Source organism: Chinchilla lanigera, unplaced genomic scaffold (genome assembly GCF_000276665.1).
Source record: "Chinchilla lanigera isolate Chin_1 unplaced genomic scaffold, ChiLan1.0 scaffold00014, whole genome shotgun sequence".
Classification (NCBI taxonomy): Eukaryota; Metazoa; Chordata; class Mammalia; order Rodentia; family Chinchillidae; genus Chinchilla; species Chinchilla lanigera.
Window position 1 is genome coordinate 20402759 of NW_004955415.1, and position 25510 is coordinate 20428268.

The window sequence follows — 25510 nt, forward strand, 5'->3', positions numbered from 1 at the left end:
ACTCGTTTCAGCTAAGCTTTCAACCTCACTCTCAATATCCTTAATTAATGATCCTCAGCTTCTGAAGCCATTTCATCAAGGGTCTCTGTCCCAGCACGTTTTCCCTTTGAGCATTCCTTGAAGAGGGTGTTAATCTCAGCAGTCAATTAGAAAAGGAAAGTAGAGGTGGCTCTCAGCAAGTCCTGTGACCAATTAACTACTCCCTTCACTCCTCTTTGTAGTTCTCTAAAAATGGGTCAGAGGATGAAAAAATCACCTCTCACCAGCAGGCCTGGCCTGGATTTGTCTAACACACTTTTGTCCCATTTGGTATTTCAGTTTTGTGCTTCAGGCTGAATTGGTCAAAAATTCCCTTTGAATTCTTGCTCCTTTTGTAGAAACTCTCTTCTCAGTGATGAAAGTAGTTACAGGATTGTTTCCTCAGCTGGGAGAGGCAGAACAGAGTTGGGAGGGAAATTCAGCGCCAAATTTTAAGTGTCACTGTCAGCAAAACCAAGGGATTATTGTACAATGACTACAATAATAATTTCCAAATTCTACCTCAGTTTTGTCTTCCAGTTTGATAAAGAAAGATCCAAGTGGAAAATGAAAGGGAATTTAAGTTTCTTATTCTCTATTTGTCAGTAATAGTTTTTATTGCCTCATCTTCTATTTATAAGGAAAACACCTTGAAATAAAAGTTTCTTTGGCTCCACACCTTCCTTGGTAAAGTTCATAGAAATTTCCCAGGGTAGTACCTTCTGGAATTCCCTGCGGGATGGGAATCCCCTTGTATCACTAGGCACTTCCTATTTATTGTGGGGTTCCCAATGTTTGTTCTTTGTGGGTTTTGCCTCTCACTAAAATAACGCCAGGAATCACTTTAGGGAAGTATCTGTACTGTCCAGTATGGTAGCCACCAACTACATGTAGTTTATGAAATTAATAAATGAGTGCCAGCTAATTTAAGTGGAATTAAATGAAATTTGAACTATCCTCACTTCAGGTGTTCAAGATCCACGTGTAGCTCCAGGCCATGGTACCAAACTTGCAGAAGAATATCGCCATCGACAGCAAGTTATTGAAAAAAAAAAAAAAAATAGTTAAAAGAGAAAGAACGTTATAGGACAGCACTGGTCCATTTTGTCACCTTTTGGTTGAGATACTGAAACTGTGAATGATGTCACTTACTTATTTCACTTATTTATTTACTCCTTCAGGTCTATAGTTAGGTACTACTCTATTGTTAGCACTGCATTCTATTTTCTGTTTGAATTTGTTATAACATCTCTACAGAAGCAATGATTATTGCCCCATTTTATGATGATAAAGGAGGTTGAGATTCAGTCTCAGAAACTTGCTCCAGGCTATATATATGTCCAGTAAGAGGGATAACTAGTGTTTGGATATATACTTGCATGATTCCAATGACCATATCTTATATAATATCCCTTGGAAGACAAGTTTTCTGATTCTCATGGTCAGTTAAGTCCACATCTTAGGAGATACACTTAGGAAAACCCTGAAAAGCCAGTGACCAGTGGTGCACTGGATAGGTGACATGGCTGGCCCATCTCCTGCAGCAAGTCAGCAGATCCTTTCCCACATGGTTTTCATCACTCTTCTTAGTGAAAGACCAGTGTCTCCCAGTAACTGTGTTATTTTGGGGGCTTCATGTCAGTAGAGCTAGGTCTTTGGGATTTGGTGGTGGGCATATCACTCTCTGCAGCAGATCACTTCCTATCTGGAAAGTCCTGCTGATCTGAAAGTCTTCTTTACATGGCACTAATACCTGTCTCCCTGGGGTTGTTCTGCTTCACCTGGTTCTCTATCCCTTAACATCCTAAGAACTAAAAGGCATTATACTACTTTTAAAAGTCCTGTTAAAATTATTTTATCCTGGCTGTTTTCTTCCTAGTTATTTTTCTTTTTTCAGTTGATCCTAATGGCATGGTTTTAAATATTACTGCTATCCTGGTCACGGTGAATACATCACTGTTCTTCTTCATCTGAGCATTGAGAGTAATTGAACACTAAATGAATGAAGCAGAGCCAGCCTGTCACTTCTGGCTGTTACTGGTAAGGCAGCCTAACACAGAATTAGCCTCATTGATGGCCACAGCATTGTGCTATCCATTCATACTCCTGACCAGCACCTCTGTGCTTCAACTGTTGTTTTTGGAGTCAAATATTGCCCCTTGCATATAGCAAGGAAGGGTAGTTCCTCATTAAAATTTATCTAGTTAGATTTGTCTCATTGTTACACGTCACAGAGATTTAGTTTTAGGGTTTTTTCCCCCACTTAGCTCTAGTCTTTGCTACCCCAGATAGTCACCATTTCCTTCTGTGCAGCATTATGCACATATTTTGTGGATCTGTTCACTATACCATCATCTGTGTTGGTAAAAATGCAGAACAAAGCCAGAGTCAAGGAAAGGGCTCTTTGTCGTATCCCTAGATGATGATGTTGGGCCAGTAGTGAGTCCTATGGTAATAGCTGATTAACATGCTAGGATTCCACTTAATTCAGAGGAGTATTGTTGGTTTGTGTTGGTACCAAAACCTGGGGACAAACTAGAGGTGAGTTCTTATCTGTGGTTCTCAATCCTTGCTGCCAATCACACTGACCTCCAGAGAGTTTTTATTTTTAAAGAAAATTATAACTGATACTAAAGGAATTATGTTCTCATAGTCCCAATGAAATTATAATACTCTTTACTTCTAAGTTTTAGAATTGTAATATATTCTAGTGAACTCTCACTTTCCATTGTGTTACATAGTAAAACTTTTTCATATATATTTTTCCTTCTTTTTTGCTATAACAATTAACAAGGTTATAATAGATATCTTTTTGCAATTCTACAGAGAACTCTGAGTAGGCCTCAGGGATTCGTAGGAGACTACAAGCAGTGGTTCTTAAACTTGGGCATGCATTAGAATTACTGGGTGGGCTTATTAAACATGGGATACTGGAGCCTATCGAGTATCCAGCAATTTCTGATTGGGTAGGTCTGCCTGAGACCCCACATTTGCCTATCAAACCAGCTACAGGAGATACTCATACTGCTGTTACTCAGAACCAGTGGTCAAGACTCCAGCTGTAGTGTTAAATATCCTTAAGGTTGTACACAGAGTTTTCAAGAAACCAAGATGAAAAGTGTGGCAAGGCCATAGATGGGCTTTGTATTTGACTCCCTTGGACCTCTCTAAGGCTCTTGTAATCCTGAGTCCTGCAGAAGTGGAAACTTCTCATGTGCAATGGGCCTCAGGAAGTCCTCTTTCTGAGGCTGTGTCTTGATTTGTGGCTACATACACGGGTTCTGTTTGTCCCCTGTATAGGTTACAGGTAGCCCTTTATTTGGTAAAAAGTCTGTCAAAGTTGGCACAAAATTTAAAAGAACAGATAAATGTAAGTACTTTGTCAGTAGTACGTATTAAGCCTTCATACCCCAGAAAAAAATTACATGGCAGCTAGACTGGACAGAGAGCTCCTGTCCCACCTTTGTCTGGCAACTCCTTTGTTGAATTTAAAAGGAAAGAAGCTGCTCAGAAGGAAAGAACAACTGGGGTGGGGGAAAGGAGAAAAGAAGGGAGAGGAAAAATATATATATATATATACACACACATACACAGATAGCTAATTTCTATTAGTTCATTGAAAGGAACAGTTAGTGCTTATATTGTTTGATCAGTTTTGCATGCCCATATCTTGTAATCTGAGCAACTACTTTGAAGATAATGATATGCAGTGTAATAACCATTGTTAATTTCCTATCATCTTGTTTTGAAATTCTGTATTGTTTTTATTGTTTTTTTCCTCTTTAAAATTAAAAAAAAAAAAAAAAAAGTAAATGAGAGAATTCCAGAGGGAAAGAATACTGCTGTGGGAGATTCCTTAAATTATTTTGCATTTAACCAAATAAACAGTATTCCTCTGTCATCCAAAACCCACAGGTTATTCATTGAAGACTCTGGTCCCACCCAGCGAGGTAGGAAAGTTATGCCACCTGTCCTTCATCTTCTTTCCTGCTTTGACAGTCTCCCTCTAAGACTGGCCTACATTTACACCAGCCTAGCGACATGAGTACTGATTACAAGGGGAATATTCACAGGGTTTTCCTTGTTATTTTTGTTGACTCATGTAGAGTTTTCATAAATTCCTGTAACTCCTAAACTGAACTGTTACTCCTTTATGTCAAAATTCTTCAGGGATGTATAAAAACATCTTCTAACATGTGGCTAGTTTTTAGAGAATTTAAATTCAAGCCTACATTCCAAAACTTCATGTACATACACTAGATAAAATTGTGGACAAAATTCCGGGGATTGATACTCTTGTTGTTTACCAAACCCCATTTTGAGGCTATATATGCCATAATTGATCCCAAACATGCTCTTGGTGTGCCTTCATGTTGCTAAATATGCATTCCAGTGCTTGATTCCAATCCAAGTCAGAGCCTCTGATGTCATGGTCCCCACAGGTGAGTTCATAGTAATTTCTAGCAGCTTATCTTTTCATATTCTCCGTGGCATAAATACGTAAGAGAATCATTCATATTTTCACTTGTCTTCTGCTATGATTATAGGCTATCTGTTTGCTTTTTAAGTAGTGTGACTAGAGTAAGACTGCAAAATTAATTATGAGACATTTACTAGCTTTTGGTAGGAATAGATGGAAACCCATGCCCTAGATATTTGTAAATCTTAAGGAGCTGCCAGTACAGAGCTCATTTCAAATGCCCTGGAATTTGAGGTAAATTCGACCTTAGAAAGGGGGCGGGGGGATAAAAGCAAAGATTATTTCTCTTTTTATCCACTTATATGTAGAACCTTGTCCCTACATTTTCTCATTTAATTCTCAAAACAACTCAATGAGGTGTTCGTTATTGTCCCCATTGCTCATTGGAGCCACTAAGACATGGGGCTGGGGTTGAACTGAAGTCTGTCCTCCCTCCAGCCGCTGTGGCCCTCACTGCCTCACATGCTCTGGACCTCCCGTGGAAGGGGCCTGCAGATTTCACTGGAAAGAGTCATTTTCTGAGAATCACTAGGGGAAGGGCCTGAAAGAATGAAGCCAGTCCTCATCTCTCAGAGGGAGCTATTGAGAGCTTGTTCCTAACTGTACTGTCTTACAATGAGGGATATTGTAGTCTGTGATTCAGCTTAGAATTCAACCCAAAGGGTCCAGGGGCATATGTTAGCATTAAGTGACCCTTTTGCCAACACCACTCTGGTTGACTGTTGCTTTATTCCTGGCAGCATATTGCTTCTCTTCTCAAACTTACCCAGACTGTGCACCGTCCTGTGAGTACCATGGGCAAGCAACCAACCTCTTAAAAAAACCAGAGACAATTTACTGAAGGACATCAACCTCTCATTCTAGTATTTCCTCCTTTTAGAAGCTGTCATCAAAGCCATTTGTTCTGGTTGTCCCTCATCTCTTATTTCTTTATGATTTTCTCTTAGGAAACCCACCCCCCAACCAAAGTAATAAATCTTTTATAAAAACTGAGTTGAAAGTTGCACATCTCGGACCTGTAGTCAGAAGTCCTACTAGAGAAGAAAAGTAGAGAGAGATGCTGTCTCCCCTCCCAATTCTTTTTCATCCTAGACCAGTCACACCCTCCCCTGCATCCCTTTCAACTAGAAAAACTTGAGCTCAGAGAGCCACTCGTCATCCACTTGGAATCAAGGAAGTTCCCTCTGATGGGCTTGGATTCACATCATCGAGCAGGGTTTTGTGCCTGCATCTGGCTCCACCTTGCTCATTGGAAGGTAGGGAAATAACCACTTGGCTTGGAGCAGTGGGCCTTGGTCCCCATTTTTGCACAAATGGGAAACCACCTTTGTCGTAAACCATGAACTTGATTCTATAGTCTCATTCTGAGATTAGGGTGCAAGAGGGAGATAATCCTTCCTAGAAAGAGAACAGGGAAGCTACTTGAGTAATTTTCATTCACTTAACAAACACACTTCAGGAACATCTCTGTGCCAGAGTCAGCGCCAGGTACTCACAACCCAAAGGTTGCATAACGCAGCTCCTTCCTGCCGCTGCCCAGTGGGAGAGGGATTGATGCAGTCACTTGTGCACAGCTTGTGTAGTTTCCACAACAGAAGCATGAGCAAAGTGCCATGGTAGTGCAGAAATGCTGAACCCTCCTGGAGGGCCTCGTGCAGGATTTTAGGGAAGAGCTCATTGTTTAGGAAGATTTTTGCCTCAGCCAACTCCACAAAATATCTCCATTTCCTGTGGTTCATACCGTGATTTCTAGCCACGTGACTGGCATTTTCTGGCATTAGTTGCCAAGACTAAACTGTGGCCATGGAAGTCAGCACAGCAGGAAATGTGAGTTATACTCCTGTGCTTGCATGGCCTGTGGTGGCCTGGTGGAGCACAGGACAGAGTGCCAGACTCAGTGGCTCTGTTGTGACTTTTACAGGAGGACAGACTTGTGCAGGAAGGATCTAAGCAGATGGTAGCAAGCCAAAACCCTCAGGAGATGGGATCGTAAAGTGACGGCTCCAGAAGGAGGCCCGCTGGGTCCACTTGTTTTACACGTAAGGAAACAGGTACCTGAGGAGGGTGGTGTTTCAGCCACTCCTAACAGGGACATCATCAGGAGAGAGGCACATGCTTTGGATTTTCTCTGCAGGCCCTCCCTTCCCCCTTTGCATCAGAGGCTTTCTCCAGGACTCCCGTATGTGCTCTGATCTCAGATTCAGGCTGTGTCTAATTTGTTGCTATGGTATGGCGTATTCCTTGTACCTGGCCTAACAAGTACTGCCAGGTTGGCAAGGCACCACACCAAACAAAACCCAGCCACAATCACCAGGGATCTTCTAAAAAAGAAAGAGTGCTCTTAAGTTTCGCAGTGTTTCCAGAACACTGAGTGGTAATAGTTTCTGCCTGTCTGGGTTGTCATGAGAATTAAATGCAATAATGTTCAAAAAGGGCTTGGCAAAGCATCGGGCACACAATTAGTGCTCAATGAATCTTAACTACTGTTAGTGCCAGTTTGTATATATTCCCCCCAAATGACTCTTCTCCCACCTCCTGACCTGACTGCTAGTTCAGTGTATATACCATCCTCCAAGAAGTGTACTAATTTTGCTGATTTTTCCTTTGTTCGTTTTACTCCCTCCCTCTGTTCCTTGTGGTACTGGGATTCAACCCAGGATCTCTGACTGAGCTACATGCTCAGGTCTTTTTTTATGTCTTTTATTTTGAGACAGCCTCACTAAGGTGCCTAGGCTGGCCTCAAACTTGGGATCCTCCCTCTTACCCTCTGCCTCAAGTCTCTGGGACTGTAGACTGAACCACCATATCTGGATGGTTTCTTTTCTTGAATTTAATGCCAAGCTGAGATTTCTGGGGCTAGTATTTTACATGAGGAACAGGTCAACTGGCTTGTTCACATATCTTCATTGACTTATCTTTAGCTTTTTGCCCTCCTACTAAGGACTGTCAGTGTTGGGAGACTTCTCCTCCCGCCCTAACAACTCCTTTCCAATTTCTACGTGATTTCTTGCAGTCTTCTGTGGCTACATTCTCTTTTTTCCCTTTCCCATCTTTCCTTCTCCCTACCAAGCCCTTCCGCACCAGTGGGGCTCTTCCTGCCTCACTGTCCACTTGTCCCAACATGGTCCCCAGAGTGGCTGGGTCGCTGTCTGAGCTCTTGATGCCTTTGTTCCAGCACAGAGTCACGCTGCCCAGGGAAGGGAGCTGAGTGGTCCCATTCAGAATGCTTGGCTCTGCCACAGGTAGAAAGGAAGTGAGGTTTTATAGGGCAGATACAGCGACCATGGCTCACTCCTCAGGGCGAGGGGCTACTTTCTAATTAAAGGGGAGTGGACTCCAGGAGAAGCAGGCTGACTGTCCCCTGTGTGGGATCTGGGAGTGTCCTGAGCGCCCTTCCTGAAGAGGGAAGTCTTTCAAAGTGTTGTGTGATGGGAGACTGTGGAGTGTCACAGATCTGGCTCTCATCCCTGGGTCTGTTACTCACTTGTCTGTGTAATATTGAAGTAGCTGCTACCTTCTGTAATTCTACTTCCTTATCTGTAAAATGAGATTAATAGTTTATTGTCTCCTTAACAGGCCAGAGAAGAATTAAATCGAATGCCGTGGGTAAAGCTTAGCATAATTCCTGGAACCCGGTGCTCTATAAGTGATACTAAAATACACTGATTTTTCTTTAAAAAAACACATCATTTTTCAGTTTCATGCTGCAAGGTATATATTAAATATTTTCACAGGTCATAGTATGAAAGTATTTAGTGTCTCTCTGGAAATCTTTGGGTCAAATTGGTGCTCTAAGGAGGACAGGGCCATGCCGCTGCTGAGGGTCTTCAGGGAAGCCTGTGGATTCAGCGTGGGGCCTGATCGCGAGGTCCTCCCCCTGGTGCTTTCTTACCTCCTGGACTCTGACCGGCCTTTCAGTTCTCATATTGGCAGTTTGGAAACACAGAGCCACGTGCTACGAAAATGTAGGACCTTCGTGGGACTTTTGCACAGACCTGTCATTGGCTTCATTTTATACTTTTACTTTTGTTTTTCTTACTTATTTTTCCCATTTTTAATCTTTGCCTTGCTTCTTGAAGCTACCTTAAGTCCTTACATGGTAGTTTGTGTTCCTTCTCACAGCAGCCCCGTGCATACAGGTCCCCGCCGCCCCCACCACATCCTCTGGCTTCTGTCCCCAGCGTGTGGCTCTGCCCGCTCCTTCTCCCCTCAGGATCCCCTCCCATTGTCTCTTGTGAGGGTTCTTGGGCTGGCTCTGACCTCGTCTGTGTGCCTGCTGCCCACCCGTGCTCCAGACTCTCCAGCCCCCGTCTCAGCTTCTCGGCCTGAGCCTTCCTGCCCTGTGGGCCACATCTGCTGCTGCCACCCTGTGTTTCTGCGTCACTGGAGGCTTTCCTGTCCCCAGTGCACACTGGGCTACTCAAGCCTCTTGCTATGGAAGGTGGTGGTCATTTTCCTTTCTCCTCCTCTTGCTCTAAATCTCAGCCCTCCAGTGAGACTTGCCCTCTTCTTCTTGGCCCCTCTCAGGCAGGGCTGTCACTCGGCCGCCTGTGGTCCGTGGTTTGGGCTGTGTCGTATTGCGGTGCCCTGTGCTAAGCCTCCTTTCCAGGGCCTGCCCTGGTGCCCCCTGAAACTCAGCGGGTGTGTAATGAACGAATTAATGAGGGAGTTAGAGAATGTGGGAACCCTTCCACATGGCTCAGATCTGACCCTGCTGTGGAGACACCTTCCTGTGCGACACGTTCACATTCCCACCTTTCTGTTATTTGCAGTGTAAGCTCAGAAGCTTAGCCCTCCCTCCTCTGAACACTTGGGGATAAACCAGTGATAATGCCGCACCAGAATTCTTAGGATAAAGACAGGAAAAAGAACCAGCATGTGCCTGAGGGCAGTGAGTTTCTGGTGCAGTAATCCCGGGATCCTCGTATTCCCATTTTTCATAATTTGGAAAATAACTGTTACTGGTAAAATCACAGTTACTGCCACTCTGTAGTAAGAAGAGAGGAAGTTGATCCATGGGGCACCAGTGCGGGGAGCTGGAAAGAAAGGCCTTGTCCCCAGACCTTCACTGTGCACATAAGGAGGTGATTTGCTTCTGTAATTTGTTCATTCATCCTGTCGTCCAGTCATTAGATTTGAAGATGTTCTGTGTACTCATCCCTGGGTTCCTGAGTAGATGGAGGTGTGGACCCTGTCTCCCCTGGGGCTCACAGCCTAGCAGAAGGGGCCCTCCATGGGCCAGTCATTGAGTGCAGAAGTCATAAACACTAGACGAATGTGTCTGGCCCAGAGGTGGATGAAGCAGGCTGGGCAGGAAAGCTCCCGGAGCTGGCCAGACTCCTGTTAGGTTTCAGGAGTGCATAGGGGTTTGGCTAAGGATAGGAGCAATGGGGTAGGTTCTTAAACAGGGTGAAAAAGTCAGGCATGAGCTGCAGAGCCCTGGAGGAGGATGGAGAGGGGCCCTCACCAGAGGCTGGGAGGCGGGGCTTCGAGCTGCAGTATGAGTAAGTTTGTATGTTAGAGGTTGCCCTGGTAGTGGTATTGAATTCATCCAGATGCCATGAGAAGTGGCTCTCATATTCCAAGTGGGAGAAGATGGGAGCAGCAGCAAGAGAGATGTTTGAGAACACTTTAAATAACACAATGGACAAGATGTGCTGACCAGTTCTAGAGAGCTAGGGCTAGGGCTAGGGAAGACTTGGGGTAACCCTGGGTTTGTGGCCGAGAGCTCCAAGTCCTGGAGAAGCTGGGGCAGACCCCAGCCTGTCCACGCACAGCCAAGTGTATGGAGTGCAGAGCTGTTTCTCTTGTCCTTGGAGCTATCCATGAAGTGGCTTGGTTTTTGTACCATGACCAGCTCTGGCCCAAGTGATGGTTAGTCAGTGCCTTGCTCCTTTCCAAAGAGAGCTGGGGAGTTTATCTTCTGAGAGTAGAAAGAGTCTCTTTGAGATTAAGGAGGATGGGAAAGAGAGGCTGTGCTGCCTGTTGTGGTGGGAGCTTTTTTTTAAGCTTCTGTTCTGCAGGGGAGAAAAGCAGCAAAGCTTCGAGAGCAGGAACCTTTAGAAAGGCACAGCCGCTCTGATTGGTGTGGGAGTTTGAGCAGCAGCCGCTGCCAAGGTGGAGCTGACCAGGGTGGAGGAGGGCGCTGCCTGCCTAGCGGCAGAGGCTTCCAGAAACCCAGGAAGGTTTGATCACCAGAATAAGATTGCATGATTCATTTTAAATAAAAGGGAAAGGCACTCTAATTAGTCTATTTATAACTAAACTTAGATTGGGTTATTTGCTATGAAAGTCACAAAGTGATGAGAAAAATACCAAAGGAGCCTTACTGTTTAACTCTTTAGAAAGTCTTTGTGAGATCAGTCTTTCGTTTAGAAAAATGTTTTTTTGAAAATTAGGTTTGCTCATGAAGGGGTAGAGAGGACTGGACTGGGTTTAGATGACCTACAGGAAACCTCAGCAGAGTGTGTGTGAGCCACATCTCACTGCTTTCAGGGGACATTTGTTCCCAATTCCCAGGGCCTCAGTGGGCATGAGATAAAATTTAGAGTTTCAGGTGGGGCGTGGTGCCACAAGCTTGTAATCCCAGCATTCGGGAGGCTGAAGCAGAAGGATCCTTGTGCGTTCAACACTAGCCTGGGTTATAAAGTGAGCTCAAGACCAGCCTGAACTGCATAGTGAGACCCTGTCTGAAAAAAGGAAAAAAAAAAATTCAGAGTTTCAGTAAACTTGGATGGAGGAGGAAGTTTAATATTTTGATTGAGTTATAGTAAGTGTAGTTTTCCTCCATGTTATTGTGAAGATTCAAAATACAACAGTACTAGCAGTACGTGCCACCATTAGAAATTACGGCTCTTCATACTATAGTTGTTGCACAAATCTGAAAATATCATTTATATTCTTCACTGCTTTGTATATGTAGTAGCTACTCGATCCACTGTAGTGAGAACCAGCACCTTCATAAACATGGACATACAGTACTATAGCACAAATTTGTATCTATAAAAATTTTGATAACTGTACTTCCATGTAGTCAGTTTTCCTTTTTAATTCTGTGTGTTATGTATTTAGAAACATTCTGAGTAAGTTTATCAGCTTCACAGCTGGCTAAAGAGGTCCATGGCATATGGAAGGTTAAGGTCCTTTGGCCAAGATCCTGTCGTCCTGACATGGGACCTCCACCTGGTGGCAGCACACTCCTTAAAGGTTAAATCTATAATCAATAGTTGAGAAGAAATCTTAAACAGTGTACTTGAGCATGGTTTGCAAACACTTTCAGCACAACTCACAATAAGAATTAGGCTTGCCAGCATATCAGTACACCCGTGCTTATGTTTCACACAGCACTCCACAGCCTTACCATATGACATGTTGGTATTTTTTATGACATTCTAATATTCTCTCAATTCTCTTTCATTACCATAAAGTAGTGGCTGCTGCACACTGAACTGTACTTTCGTGGGCTGCGGTACACCATTTGACATCACAGGAGTCCCTAGTTCCACACATTTCAGAGACTTAATGCTTACATTTTAAGTTACTACCAACAAATGTGAATGTATTTTGTTTGAAATTATTTATTACTGAGCTATAATTTATGTATATACTGAAAGGAGCTGATATAGAATGTATAATGTTTTTGAGATAAATTCATTTCATCAGTAGTCTGATGATAAGCAAATATAATACCATTTGTGTGTTCTTCTGTTGGCAGGCTGTAAAGCCATCATTGGTTCACGTTATTATGAAAAAACTTTCATGAACATCTGCATACATGTGTTTGTGTGCACACAAGCCTTATGTCTCCTGGGTAAATAGCTGGGGTGGGGTTGTTGGTTTGGACAGTAAATAAATACAGGTTTGTCTGTAGGAAAATAACAAACCATTTGCTGGAGTGGTTGAACCATTTCACTTTTCCACTAGTGGGTGGTTTTGTGATGGCCTGGGTTGCTCAGGACCCTTGCCCATACTCAGTGTTGTGTCAGTCTTGTGCATTCCACTCAGCTTGATGAATATTGTAGCTGTACCTCTTGGTGGTTGTCGTTTGCATTTGTCTGATGACTAATGATGTTAAACATGTTTTTCATGTACTTACTAGCTATTTATTTGTGAAGTGTCTATAACCGATTTCACATAAAAAGTTTGTTTGTTTTTTCAGTATAATATATAGGACTGTTTAAATAGCTTGAGTATGGCCCTTTATGTCAGATACATGTATTTACTAATATGTTTTTCCAGTCTGAGGCATACATACTCATTTAATGATATGTTTTTAAGTGTGCACAAGTTTTTAACTTCCACAGTGTTCATTTTAAGAAAGTTTTCTTCTCTAATACTTTCTGAATCCTGTTTAAGAAATTCTTTACTGCCCCAAATCTCAAAAATATAGATTTTGACCAGGCATGATGCTGCACACCTGTAATCTCAGCACTCAAGAGCCTGAGACAAGAGGATCACCATGCATTCAAGGCCAGCCTGGGCTACATATTAAGTTCAAGGCTAGCCTGCACCCCATAGCAAGACCCTGTCTTAAAAAGCAAAAGGAAAGAAAAAAAAAGAAGGGAGGGAGGGAGCGAGCAAACAAGCTTGGTTTTGGCTTTTATGTGAAATCTTCAATTTATCTAAAATTATATGATAAGATATGATAAGTTCTATATATGATAAGATGTCAGTGCCACGTTTCATTTTCATTCTGTGTTTATATCTGTTGATCTAATACTTTTTGTTGAAACGACTTTCCTTTCACCATTGAATTATAGCACAGGATCGGGGGAAAAACTGTTTAGCCAAAGAGATATAAAAGTGACTTTCCCTGTAACCTAAAAACTGAGCCTTGGGTCTCTTTGACATTTCTGACCTATAGCCTTTCCAGCTTAATTTGTTGACACTTTTGATTCTCAGATATTACTTAGCAAGTGTGAGGATTATAAGGCTGTAATTTTTCATGAGATTTATAACTGTGGCTGTCCACAGAGCCATTAGCCCTATGGGGCTGTTTAATTTAAAATGTGGCTTTTCCATCCCACTTTCCACATTTTGAGTGCCCTCATATGGCTCTTGGTGACCCGACTCTTGAGCAGGGTAAAAGTCCCCAAGTGCCGGATGGCAGAGGCTGGCCGTGTATAGTTTGGAGTGTGTTTCAGTGCAACAGCTTGTATCTGTTCATTTCTGTCTGGAAGGAAGATTTGCCCTAGCTGTGCACAGATCAGTCTTTTCTGAAATGCATCTAGCACTGACCTATTCAACTTCTCCAGATATTTGGTAGTCTTCCACTGTCACTGGGGTGTCAGGGCACCCCCATTGCATGTGTGGTCTTCTGTTTCTTCTTAGCATTTCCACTACAGATGTTAAGCTTATGAAACAGTAGGTTATGACCTGTAACCCTGTCCCATATTGGGATTTCCATCCAGTGATGAACTCTGCTGCCATTTCATCATGAGCAGCCACATAGGAATTCATGACATTTTTCTCTCATCATTTACTCTGCATGAGCCACACCTTGACTTTGCCATTGGTGTCTTTCAGTGCAAGGATTTTGCTGTCCTGGTGGATCTTCATGTATCACCACAAGGATCAAACAGAGATAACAGCTGGTTTTCTGAACAGAAGAAAGAGGTACAATGAAGCTTTTTACTATTTAAACACAAATAGCTGCAGCTCCTAGAAGTATTAGTTCTTTCCTCTTTTCATTTTCATTAATGGCAAGAAGATTGATTTGTACTTAATGTTTGAAAAGTATTTGTCGTATTTCTAACGGCAGACACATGTATAGCTACTTGATTTCCCTTCAGAAACTGATATATCCATGTACCTTATATGCTACTCTTCAATTGACTGATGGATTGTGGTGCTGAGGATGGAACCCAGGGCCTTCCCGCATGCCGGGCAAGCACTCTGCCACTGAGCTATGTCCTCACTACCTACTCTGTCTTTTAAACCCCAAATTCTTCACTCCATTGTGTTGAGAAAAAGGATTCTCTGTATTAGGAAGAAGTTGAAGAAACCATTGCAGCAAGCAGGAATTGTGGTGTGACTTGTTGGGAAGGTGACTTGGTACCTGAAGTAGGTGTGGAGGTTAACATGCCTGTCTTAAATCCTCTCCTTTTATAGTGTGCTGTCCTTCATAGTCACCAGCCAGAGACAAATGAGGAGAGAGCTCCCTGTTCTTTCTTTCATACTGGTCAGTCAGTAAGGCAGATAGCGGGGTATGGTTATAAACTTGATCCTTGAGCAACACAAGTTTTGGCTGCATGAATCCAATTATAGACAGGCTTTATTTTTGGAGATTTATGATATTTGAAAAGCCCCTCATAAATCTTACATCTTAGAAACATTGGAAGAATTAAGAAAAAATGGGACATATCATGAGGGCATAAAATATATAAAAATATTAGTCTGTTTTATCATTTCCTGCCATAAAGTATATACAATTTTTTTGTAAAAAGTTAGTTCCAAAATTATGTACACAAACACAATGTGCACAGCACAATATGTAGTTGAGCTAGATAGGGACAAATTTAAAATTATAACTGCCCAAGATGAGCTATGGACATAGTGTACTATGTAATAATTTCGTAAGTCACCGTTGCTATTGTGGTGAGCTTGATGTTGCAAATCTCTGAGTAAACTGCAGGATGAGAGAGTCATCTTCACGTGAGCAGTCTGTCATTCCAGTAAATTGCACATTAACATAGAATGTTCTCAGCTGGGAGTGATGGCACATGCCTGTAATCCTATAGTCCTGGAGGCTGAAGCAGGAGGGTCACAAGTTTAAGGCCATCCTGGGCAACTTAGCATGACAAAAATAAAGTTTTTAAAAGGGCTGTGGCTATTGCACAGTGGTTGGAATTGTTGTCTATCACGTGTGAATCTCTGGATTCAATCTCCTGTACCTACCCCCGTGACCTCCTACGGTTCTGTAGTATTTTTCAGAAAAAATGTGTGTTAATTGACTGTCAATGATAAAACTTCCAGTCAATAGCAGGCTATGAGTAGTTAAGTTTTAGGGGAGTCAGAAGTTATACTTGGATTTCTGACTATGCAGAGGGACAGAGGTCAACTGTATGACCTTTGACCTCGCTGAGCTTCAGAGCTTCACCTTCTCACCTACAAATGCAGGGCTTTGACCATACTGCCCAGGTCCCTGCTTGGTCCTGAATTGCTGTGTTTTCACTGCTCTTCTCGAGGCTTAGCAGGTGCATTTGGTCCTCATCACAGACTTTGCTTCCTTCTCCAGACCTCTGCTTACCAGAGAAGACAGTGGCTTTTATATAACTTTCAAAATACCATTGTACTTTGTTCCCTCCACAGCAGTCATTTGTGCTGTTACTTTTTAGAGCAAGAAATAAAAGTAAGCTTTATTACAAGGTAATATTATATGGAGAAGAAGTTAGTGATAGTAGCTGAAAAAAATCTTTCCTGTGATAACTTTTCATTTGGCTTTTACAGGTCATTATAAAATTCTCCTCCCCTGAAAATTACAGAATAATTGCAGTTTTTAGTGGAAAAGTGGTATCATCAGGACTTAGCCATCATTAGTTTGCAAAGGATTCCTGGTGACCTGAAGCTGGGGAAGGCACAAGGTGTGCTGTGATGGAATTTATCACCCATGGTAATGCACTCTGGACTGTGCTCTTCAGGTTGTAGTATCTTGCAGACCAAAATCTCCTGCTGCCCCCACTCCACCTTCATGGGCTTCCAGGCATTCACTTACTGACACATGTCTGCATGATTCAAATAGTTCATTCATTTCACCAGAGTGACTAATAGTTCACCCAGGAGGAATCTTACCCAAAAAGCTTCAGATGTGACTTACATTAAAAGTGTTCCAGAATCTACCATTCCAGGCTCAGATTTTCCTCTATTCTCCCTTAGCTTTACCATGTTGTCCTTAGACCCGCTGTGTTGATGTTTAGTCCATTTTCCTCAAGAAATGGTTGATGCGGCTTGTGTTAGGAACAAGGGTGTGTGAGTCACCTTCCAGGGAAAGCATGAGGCTGGAGTTTTTCAGCGTGCCACACGCAACCACATCGCTCCACCTAGTACCTACTCAGGGCATCGCTCCAATGAGAACCTACTTCAGGGCAGTGAGACATGACTTAGCACGGATGTACCATGCACGACCAGACCTGCAGCGGCAGCTGCGAGAGCGCAGATCTTGCCAGCAAGCTGAGCTTTCCTCTCAAAGAAAAGTAGATGGTTTGCTGCCTCGACTTTAAGTGGTTCCTTTAAAATGTGTCTTCACTGACACTGAAATTACCCGGGGATAATTTGTGTATGTGTCTAAGAAAGGAGTAGAGCCCACTGTAGACGGGTTATGACTTTATCCTCTGTTCAGTGTCTCAATACTTTTATCATTTTTATCTTTAGATCATCTCATGATTGGGATTCCATGGGCAGCCAGTTTGATTGCATTTTAACAGTCACTTTATATAGTGAGAGCCTAAGAATATCCTGTTCCTCTTAGAAAAAGGAGCTAATTACATATATTAAATATATGTTTATTTTGAGTCCAGCACAAGTAGTCTTTGTACCCAAACAGTCGAACTCAAACTGTTCCATTTGGATTTTCGAGGCAGCAAGCATAGGCCCCTGTTAGGCTTAGGAGATGCCGTATGTGTCTCTTACTCGATCTTCTCCTGTGCCCTTCGCATCTTGCCAGCAGTTTTCCTTTTTGTACACTGCCTTGGCTCTGAAGAGGCTGCTTCGCTAAGTGTGGTGTGGTCAGTTACTGGGTGTCTTGATCACCTTGCACCCTGTCTTCCTTTTATTTGTGAGACCTACCCCATGGCAGGAGAGCTTCATAACTATAGGGGGAAGCTTTCTGCTATAAGCCTGAGCTCTATTTTTGTCACACTATTTTTAGTTCAAGCCTTATAGGGTATTTATGGCCAAATTTTAGCAATCCTTGTTTCCATGTATGTCTTTCACATATTTTCTAGCTCAGTCATACCCGAACCCTCATGTGAAGCAGAATTCTTTAATTGCTGAAACGACAGTGCAAGTCAACGCTGCCTTTCTGTTGTGTGAACAATGCCAAAACACTCTGCTGTAAACAGATATCTCTGTATTCCACAAGGCACTGACAGTGTCTTTGGACTGCAAAGTGAAAATCAGGAGAGAAGAGTCCAGTGTTTGTGTTTCACCTAGAAACTCCTCGTTGTATTCTAAATCAAGGGCTTTATACACTGTTTGAGGGATACAAATATTTGCAATAAAGGAAACCTTGCTGTGGTTGCTCTTCAGGGCAGCTGAAAACTTTGTTCATGTTTTACTGTATAAAGAATCTTACAAGATCAACCTGAGATGACATTGCAAGAAACCAGCAAAACAGGTTTGAGGTCACCTGTGCAGCTCTGAGTCTGCTGCAGCCTTCCCGAATTGGATTTATTAATCCTTGGGTATCAACTTTGTATATAATCCCCCCCCAGTAGATTGCATTTTCCTGGTAGTGCAGGAAACACCACACAGTGTAGCTCTCCAATGTGTGGTTAGGCTTTTGACTTTTTTGTTTGTCTTTTTATAAATATCACAGATATCTGAGCCAGTTGACATATCTGGTTAGTGGTACAGCATGCTGAAATTGAATTAAAACCTGTTTCTATTACCTAATAAATATTAATCTACTTTAGAGGAATGAGAGAAGCTGAATTATTTTCATCATTCACAGATGTATATAGCACAAGCTCAACAAAGCCAATAGACATATACAGTGTCATCAGCAAGAGTGAGGAAAAGTCAGATTACCCATTTCCAGCTTTCTGTGTCCCCCCATTACTCAGTGTTCCGCCTTCTTCAGCAGATGTGTAAACCTGAGGCCAGAAACTAATGAACGGTGGTGTTTACATTTTCAAATTTTTAAACCAAATTTGAAAACTGGGAAGTTTTTATATAAACATCACTGTTGCTGGCTCCTCTTGAACAGATTAAAAGATCTGGCAGCACCAAGCCTCTAAACAGAAGGGTGCTGTGAGACCATGGGGAGTGCCCCTGTGGCCTGGGCGAGGTCTGGGTCCCCCTGCCATCTGCGCCCCCCCGCAGGACGCAGGATGAGAAGTTGTTCTTTCTCCTGGCTCCTTCCCTCGACAGTCCCCAGCCCGGCCACCAGGGGTGCTTTCCCAGGCCTTGCTCCCCGCCAGCCCTGGCTCCATTTGACTTCTCCCTTCTATTCACAATGTAACAACTGTTTGATATTTATAGGAGAACGTTTTTTACCTCACCGATTTTATCACCATGTCATCCTGAGTTTTATAGAGAATTAAGCTTTCCTATCTTACTTTTGCCATTGTGAAAGACGTGAACTGAATTTCTCAGATCACACAGTGGACCGGCATCATGGTTTTGAACAAACCTCCATAGCATGTTTAAATCTGTGGTGTCATCCACAAGCATGTAACATTCCTTGCAACATTTATAGTTAAATTAAAAAGCAAATGAAATGTCTAGTGTTGACTTTTTAATGCTTAAGATGTTAACTGTTTTGCATTGCATTAAATTAGAAAGTTATATCCAATTTTTTATTTACTTCAGGAAGTCTGTTTGCTATTAAAAGAAACCATTGATTCCAGAGTTAAGGAGTACTTGGAAGTCCGTAAACAGCACAAGCCATCAAATACAGAATTCACAAGATCCAGTCCCTTGTCCTTAAAAGGTAAGCACAAAGCACTTTGATTTTGGACAAGGAAAACAGAATTTTTGCTTTGTGGAGATGGCAATTATATTTGACTCTGTCATGCTAGTATAGTGATACATTTAAAAAGTATGTTGTAATGAAGATACTTTGTTTGGGTAAAGAAAATTAACTGAAAAGCTCTGAAGGGCTTTTAATGGTAGGCAAAATATATAAAAATAGCAAATAAAACATTCCTAAGGAAACTGTAAATTTTTTAAAGGTTTTTTTTGGGGGGGGACAAATAGTCTTATAAATGGGTTTACATTAATACCGACTTAAAATTGACTTAGGCTTTTCTACTTTTTAAAAATATTTTCATATATTCCATCCTTTTTCAAAGGTTGTCAGTTGTGCAGTTTTTCCACAGGGGATGCTTGGTGATGTCTGCTGACAGTTCTGGTTGTCATGACTGGCAAGGGGTGGGGTGCTAGTGGCATGTAGTGGGTCGGGGCCAGTGATGACACTATGTACCTACAGCCTTTCACCCCCCAAACAAAGAATTATCAGCCCCCAAACATGAAGGGTACCAAGGTTGAGATATCCGTTCTGTTTCCTAATGATACAATAGCATGGTAGTATCTTTGAGTTCTGAGTGAAGAAGGTGAGAATCTGCAGGATGAAGTGGCCTCCCAAGTAAAAGATCATCTTGTTGAAGACAAAGACTGTCATTTATTTAGCATTATCTCTTCTCATGCTCTCCCTGGCCCCTAGTACTTAGCCCAGTGCCTGATACTCACAGATCACTATGTTACGTTGAAAGAGTGGCTGAGTGAAAAGTGACAGAACTGGAACCAAGAGGACAGTTCTGACTTGCACCTCAATGTTCTTCTAGTCAGTGTTATGTTTTTAATATTTTTTTAGGTCAGCATTTCATAGCACTCTTTGAAATACAGTGACTGAACTGCTTTGAAATACAATCAACCCGCATTAATTCTCAGAGGACAGGGACTGGGCTGCTCTGAGCAGTCCCTCATTATGCTAATGTGACACCTCTTAGAAAAATACCGTGTCAAGTACACTTGGAAGGTTTCCTTGATCCAGAGTATCCACCCTGGTGTTGATGGTACGTAGGTGGGCAGATTAATGTTACCCAAGCCGAATGGGATAGTTAATTCAAACAGCATTATATTAGAGGATGTTTTCTGGTTTGTCACACAGTAGCAGTATAAATCTTGAGAAAAATGTAAGAGTTTGCATCCTGTGTACCCCATTAGACCTGACCGGCCTCACTTTCTGGCTGGTACAAAAGCAAAGGAACAGAGCAAGTTTGCAAGGCCTCCCTCTCTGGTGTGATCAGCTCTGCGGCTGGCTCGGTAAGTGCTGATCTTCAGCCAGCCCTTCCTGGCCTCCCCTGACTGACGTGTGAAGGAAGCTACAAGCTTAAACTTCCCAGCCTGCCTCATAGGCAGAGATCACAGTTCTCACCTCACAGTGAAAAGCAAAGCCTTTCTTAAGCTTTATCTGGGAAGATACTTGATTTTATATGGAAAAGTGATCTGCTGATAGAATTTTGAAACTATTTTTCCCATCTATAACAAAAGTCTTTTCACATCACACACATCACCATTTTTTTTATTTTATTTTTTGGTTTTTCTCCGGTACCGGGAACCGAACTCACGACCTTGCACTTGCCAGGCAGGCGCTTTTGCCGCTGAGCTAAATCCCCAGCCCCCAATTTTTTTATTTTAAAGAGAGTAGTAAATAAGAAACCAACAAACAAAAAAATAGAACAGTAGCAGCATACCAATACGACTTGCATAAACAAATCAAAGCAAGAACATTCAAAGTGATACAGGGTCTCAGGACAAAAAAATACGAATCGACAGTGGTTGTTACATTACATATAGCTATCCTCAACTACATTGCTCAGATTACCAGATGTAAGAATAAAAGATTGCTCAAACCATTAAAGAGAATAAGAAAATAATTCTTTGATAAAACATTAGAGATAATACAGAGTTTCGCTAGACAAGATGGTAGAAGTTCATCATTGTAATTCCAGTGTATATTGTTACCTTCAAATCAGTTGCTCAGACCACCAGACACAAGCATGCAAAGTCAATCAGAACATAAAAAATTGTGAGCTTTAACTGTTCATTTCAATACACCATCAGACATCAGCAATACAGTCATCACTGCTACTCATACACATATTTATATTTACCTTCCTTCTTTTTTCTTCTTTCCCTCATCCCAGTCATTCCTTCCTTTGAGCAATTTCTTTCCCTTTCCTATCATCTATTGTATTTTTGAGTTTTACCTAGTCTTTCAGGTTCCTACACTAAGGAGACAATATGATGTTTACACACGTGGGTTTGATTTATTTCACTTATGAGTATGGTCTCTAGTTGCATCCATTTACCTACAAAAGCCTCGAGTTTATCTTTTTTTACAGCTGAGTAATACTCCATTGTATAAAAATACAACTTTTTTATACATTCCTCAGTGGATGGGTGTCCGGGTTATTTCCAAGATTTAGCTACAAATTGTGCTGCTATAAAATGGGTGCACAGATATTGCTGTAGTATGCACATCACCATTTTTAAAATCTTTTTTTGTGGTGGTAAAATAAATACAACATACAATTTACCATTTTAACCATTCTCAATTGTACATGTTAGTAGCATGAAATATATTTACTTCTTTTTTTTCTTACTTTTTGAGACAGCGTCTCACTATGCAGTTCAGACTGGCCTTGAACTCACTGTGTAGCCCAGGCTGGTCTCAAACTCACAGTGATTCTCCTGCCTCAGCCTCCCAAGTGCTGGGATTACAGGTGTACGTGACTATGTCTTGCACATTTGCATTATGGTACAGTCATCACTGTTACCTATCTCCAGAACTTTTTAGTCACCCTAGGCTGAATCTTTGTACCCATTAAATAGTAATTCCCCATTTTGCCCTTTCCTAGTCTTTGGTAGCAGCCATTCTACTTTATAGCTCTGAGAGTTTGAATTTTGAATTTTCTAGGTACGTCACATAAGTATAATTCTACAATAGTTGTCCTTTCCTTGTCTGGCTTATTTCATATAGCATAATGTTTTCAAAATTCCTATTGTAATGTTTATCAGAATTTCGTTTCTTTGAATGCTGAATGGTAGTGCATTGTAACATTCCAGAGACTGCTGTACCATGTTTTGTGTTCAGTCATCTATCAATGGACACTTGGATTTCTACCTTTTGACCATTGTGAATATAACTGCTACAAACGTCAGAGCATGAATGATCTGTTCAAGTCTCTGCTTTCAGTTCTCTGGGATATACACTACCAAGTAGAAATGTGGAATTATATGGTCATTCCGCTCAAGTTTTTTGAGATACTGCATATTGTTTGCCATAGTGACTACCATCATTTTCCATTTCCACCAGCAGTGTGTGAAGGTGTTGTGTGCTGTACATCCATGCCAGCAACTTATTTTCCGTTACTTTGGTAGTAGCCGTTCTTATATATGTGAAGCAGTACCTCAGTGTGGTTTTGATTGGTATTTCCCTAATGAAAGTCATGTTCACCGTCTTGTCCTGAGCTTATCAACCATTAACGCATCTTCCTTGGAGGGATGTCCATGTTCTTCATTCATTTTTAGTTGGATTGTTTGTTGTTTGTTGTGAATTGTGGAGGTTCTTTATATGGTCTCAATATTCCTTATTAAATTTAGGATTGGCAAATATTTCCTCCCATTCTGAGGTTTTGATTTTCTTTTCTTACAGTAGACTGACCCAAAAAAGTCATTAGCTTTACTACTATAGCCACTTTGTCTGTTTCTTCTTCTGTTGCCTTGCCAATGATGGCATGTCTAAGAAATCATCGCTGAATCTATTGTCATCAAGCTTTCCTTTATTTTTCTTTCAAAAATAAACTCTACAGAATTAGCCTTTACAGTCAAGTATTTAGTCTATTTTGAGTTAATTTTGGTATGTGATTAAAGGCAAAAGCTCAACTCCATTCTTTTGCAGATGGCTTCTCAGTTTTCTTAGCACCACTTGCTGAGAAGACTGACCCTTCTTCATAGAACAGTCTTGGAATCTTGCTGAAATCATTTGGCTGCATGTACAATGGCTTATTCCTATGTTTTCTGTTCTTTTCCCCTGGTCTATATGTCTGCCCACATGCGCTGTGAAACTGGCTTTTTAGTAAGTTTTGAACCCAGAAAGTGTGAATATTCTAACTTTGTTCTTTTCCAAGATTATTTTGACTATTCCAGGTATGCATAACCATTTTAATAACTGCATAGTATTCTATTACCCTTAATTCATTGGTGGGATTTATTTAGATTATGTCTAATACTTCCACTGTATTAAATATTGCACTGAATATCCTAATAGTGTACATATTCATACATTTAAATTTTTCTTTAATATTTCTAGTTGAATGTTCATATCTTTGTTGATTTATGAGGGCTCTTTCATTATATTGCTTCTGTACCATATAAGTTGCCAGTGATTTTTCACTGTCGTTTGCCTCTGACTTGGTTTATTTAACTGGAGAGCTGCAAACAAGGAAAAATTCTGTTTGTCTCATGCGGCCTCCAGGACCCTTAGCGGAATGGATGCTGGGTTTCCTTGTGGCGAGACAGAAGAGCATTGATTGACAGAAAGGCAGTGATAAAGTTACCCTGTGCTGTCAAGTCTGTAGAGAAAAAGCTGGACTATGCATATATTGTTTTTAAAGTAAACTTGATTGAAGCACCATCTTGCCTGTCCTTCTACACTGACAACAGTTATTCTTCAGCCAGTCAAGTGTTTGAGGTTCACATCTTGATCTTTCCCCTCCTGTCTTTCTGGTCCCTCTCCAACCTTTCCTGGGCAGCTGCAACAGGCACTTGGCTGGCTCCTTTCTCTGCGGTGGTGGTGGTCGGGGCGCCATCTCCTGTGCACACTTCAGTTAGGTGAGCCCTTAAAATGACAGGTCAGTCTTGTGCACCTCCCCATAAAGCCTATCAGGACTCCCCCAGGATCTTTTTTTATTTTTCGTCTTTTTGAGACAAGGTTTCACTATGCAATTCAGGCTGGTCTTGAGCTCACTCTGTAGCCCCGGCTGGCCTCGAGCTTGGAACAATCCTCCTGCCTCAGCCGGGAGTGCTGTGGTTACAGGTGTGTACCACCACACCTGGCTGAAATAAGGCTTTTCCTTTTTCTTTTTTTTGTACCAAGAATCGAACTCAGGACCTTGTACTTGCCAGCAGGTACTTGTGCCACTGAACTATATCCCTAGCCCACCCCTCAGGATCTTGGGATGAGGACTGCACCCCTGGGGAGCTGCCTCTCCAGCCACATCTTTTACCACTTGTCCCATCTCTTCTTGCTGTAGCCTCATCTCACTTGATTCCTTTCTTCCAAAGCTCTTTTCCTGTCTCCTCCAGGACCCTGGCCTGTACTGGAGCCTCGCCTTCCCCTGTGCAGTCCCCCCCTGTCTGGTCAGAGTCCACTCCTCAGGGAAGTGAGTCCTCCCCGTAGATCCCCAGCACCCTGGACTTTCCTTCACACCACTGAATTAACATCCCCTTCTCCACAAATGTGTAAGCCTCCCAAAGTCAAGTTCTGCCGCTTTTATTACTGTTATCCCTCTAGTGTGGTGCAGTTTCTGGCTTGCAGTAGGCACTTCATATTTGTATAGATGGTGAGCCCTATAAATGGTTATCTCCATCCTTCTCCTGGTACAGTTGAGAATTGCTGTCACTTACTTATCCAGCCATATTTCCTGAAAACCTGTGTTCTTATTACCTCTGTGCCCTTACTTTTCCAAATTTATCCTTTAGCAAACTCCTATTTAACTCTTAAGACTCAACACAAAAATATGACTTCTCCACAGTCTTTCTCAGTTTTCCCTCTTCTCTGCCCCCGAGTTACTTGACACTTTACACTTTTATAACTTTTGTCACGCTGTATTATAATTGTATTAGTCTGCTGACTTGCCTTTCTAGTTCCTTTGGAGAAAGGACTGAGTCTTTTTTGCCTCTTGAACTCCTTCTCTTCTCCAGATTACCTTGCTGCTCAACTCTGGAGCACAGAGCACGCTGCTCTTGGTTTTAAGTGCAGAATTGTCAGTTTCTGACAGTACAGGCATCGTTCATGCATTTCTACCACAAGATTCCATTTCACAGATGGCTGAGGTTTGGAACATTCTAGACTGTGCAGACTTCAAAACCCACGGGGCCAGGGAGGATCCACACAGCGGGTGTGTCGCCATGTTATATTGTTTGTGTAAACAGCACCCTGTGGAAACTGAATACATGCTTTACCTTTTCCTCAGTACCAAAGGCATCTTTCTGGGCATTGGTCTAACTGCCTGTTCTCAGCTGTTCTGTACAACACCTTTTTCAAAAGCAATTTCCACTTTAACC

The 25510-nt window shown here is 42.0% G+C and overlaps 1 protein-coding gene across 4 annotated transcripts in view; it reads left to right on the forward strand.

Moving 5' to 3' along the window:
* Slx4ip (SLX4 interacting protein) overlaps positions 1–25510 on the forward strand; it is a 162123-nt gene that overhangs the window by 86095 nt on the left and 50518 nt on the right. For all 4 annotated transcript variants that reach the window (XM_005380877.2, XM_013512260.1, XM_013512259.1 and 1 more), the window contains exons 3-4: positions 14024–14113; positions 19028–19148. In XM_005380877.2, the coding sequence (XP_005380934.1) occupies positions 14024–14113; positions 19028–19148 (211 nt within the window). The remainder of the gene's footprint in view (positions 1–14023; positions 14114–19027; positions 19149–25510) is intronic.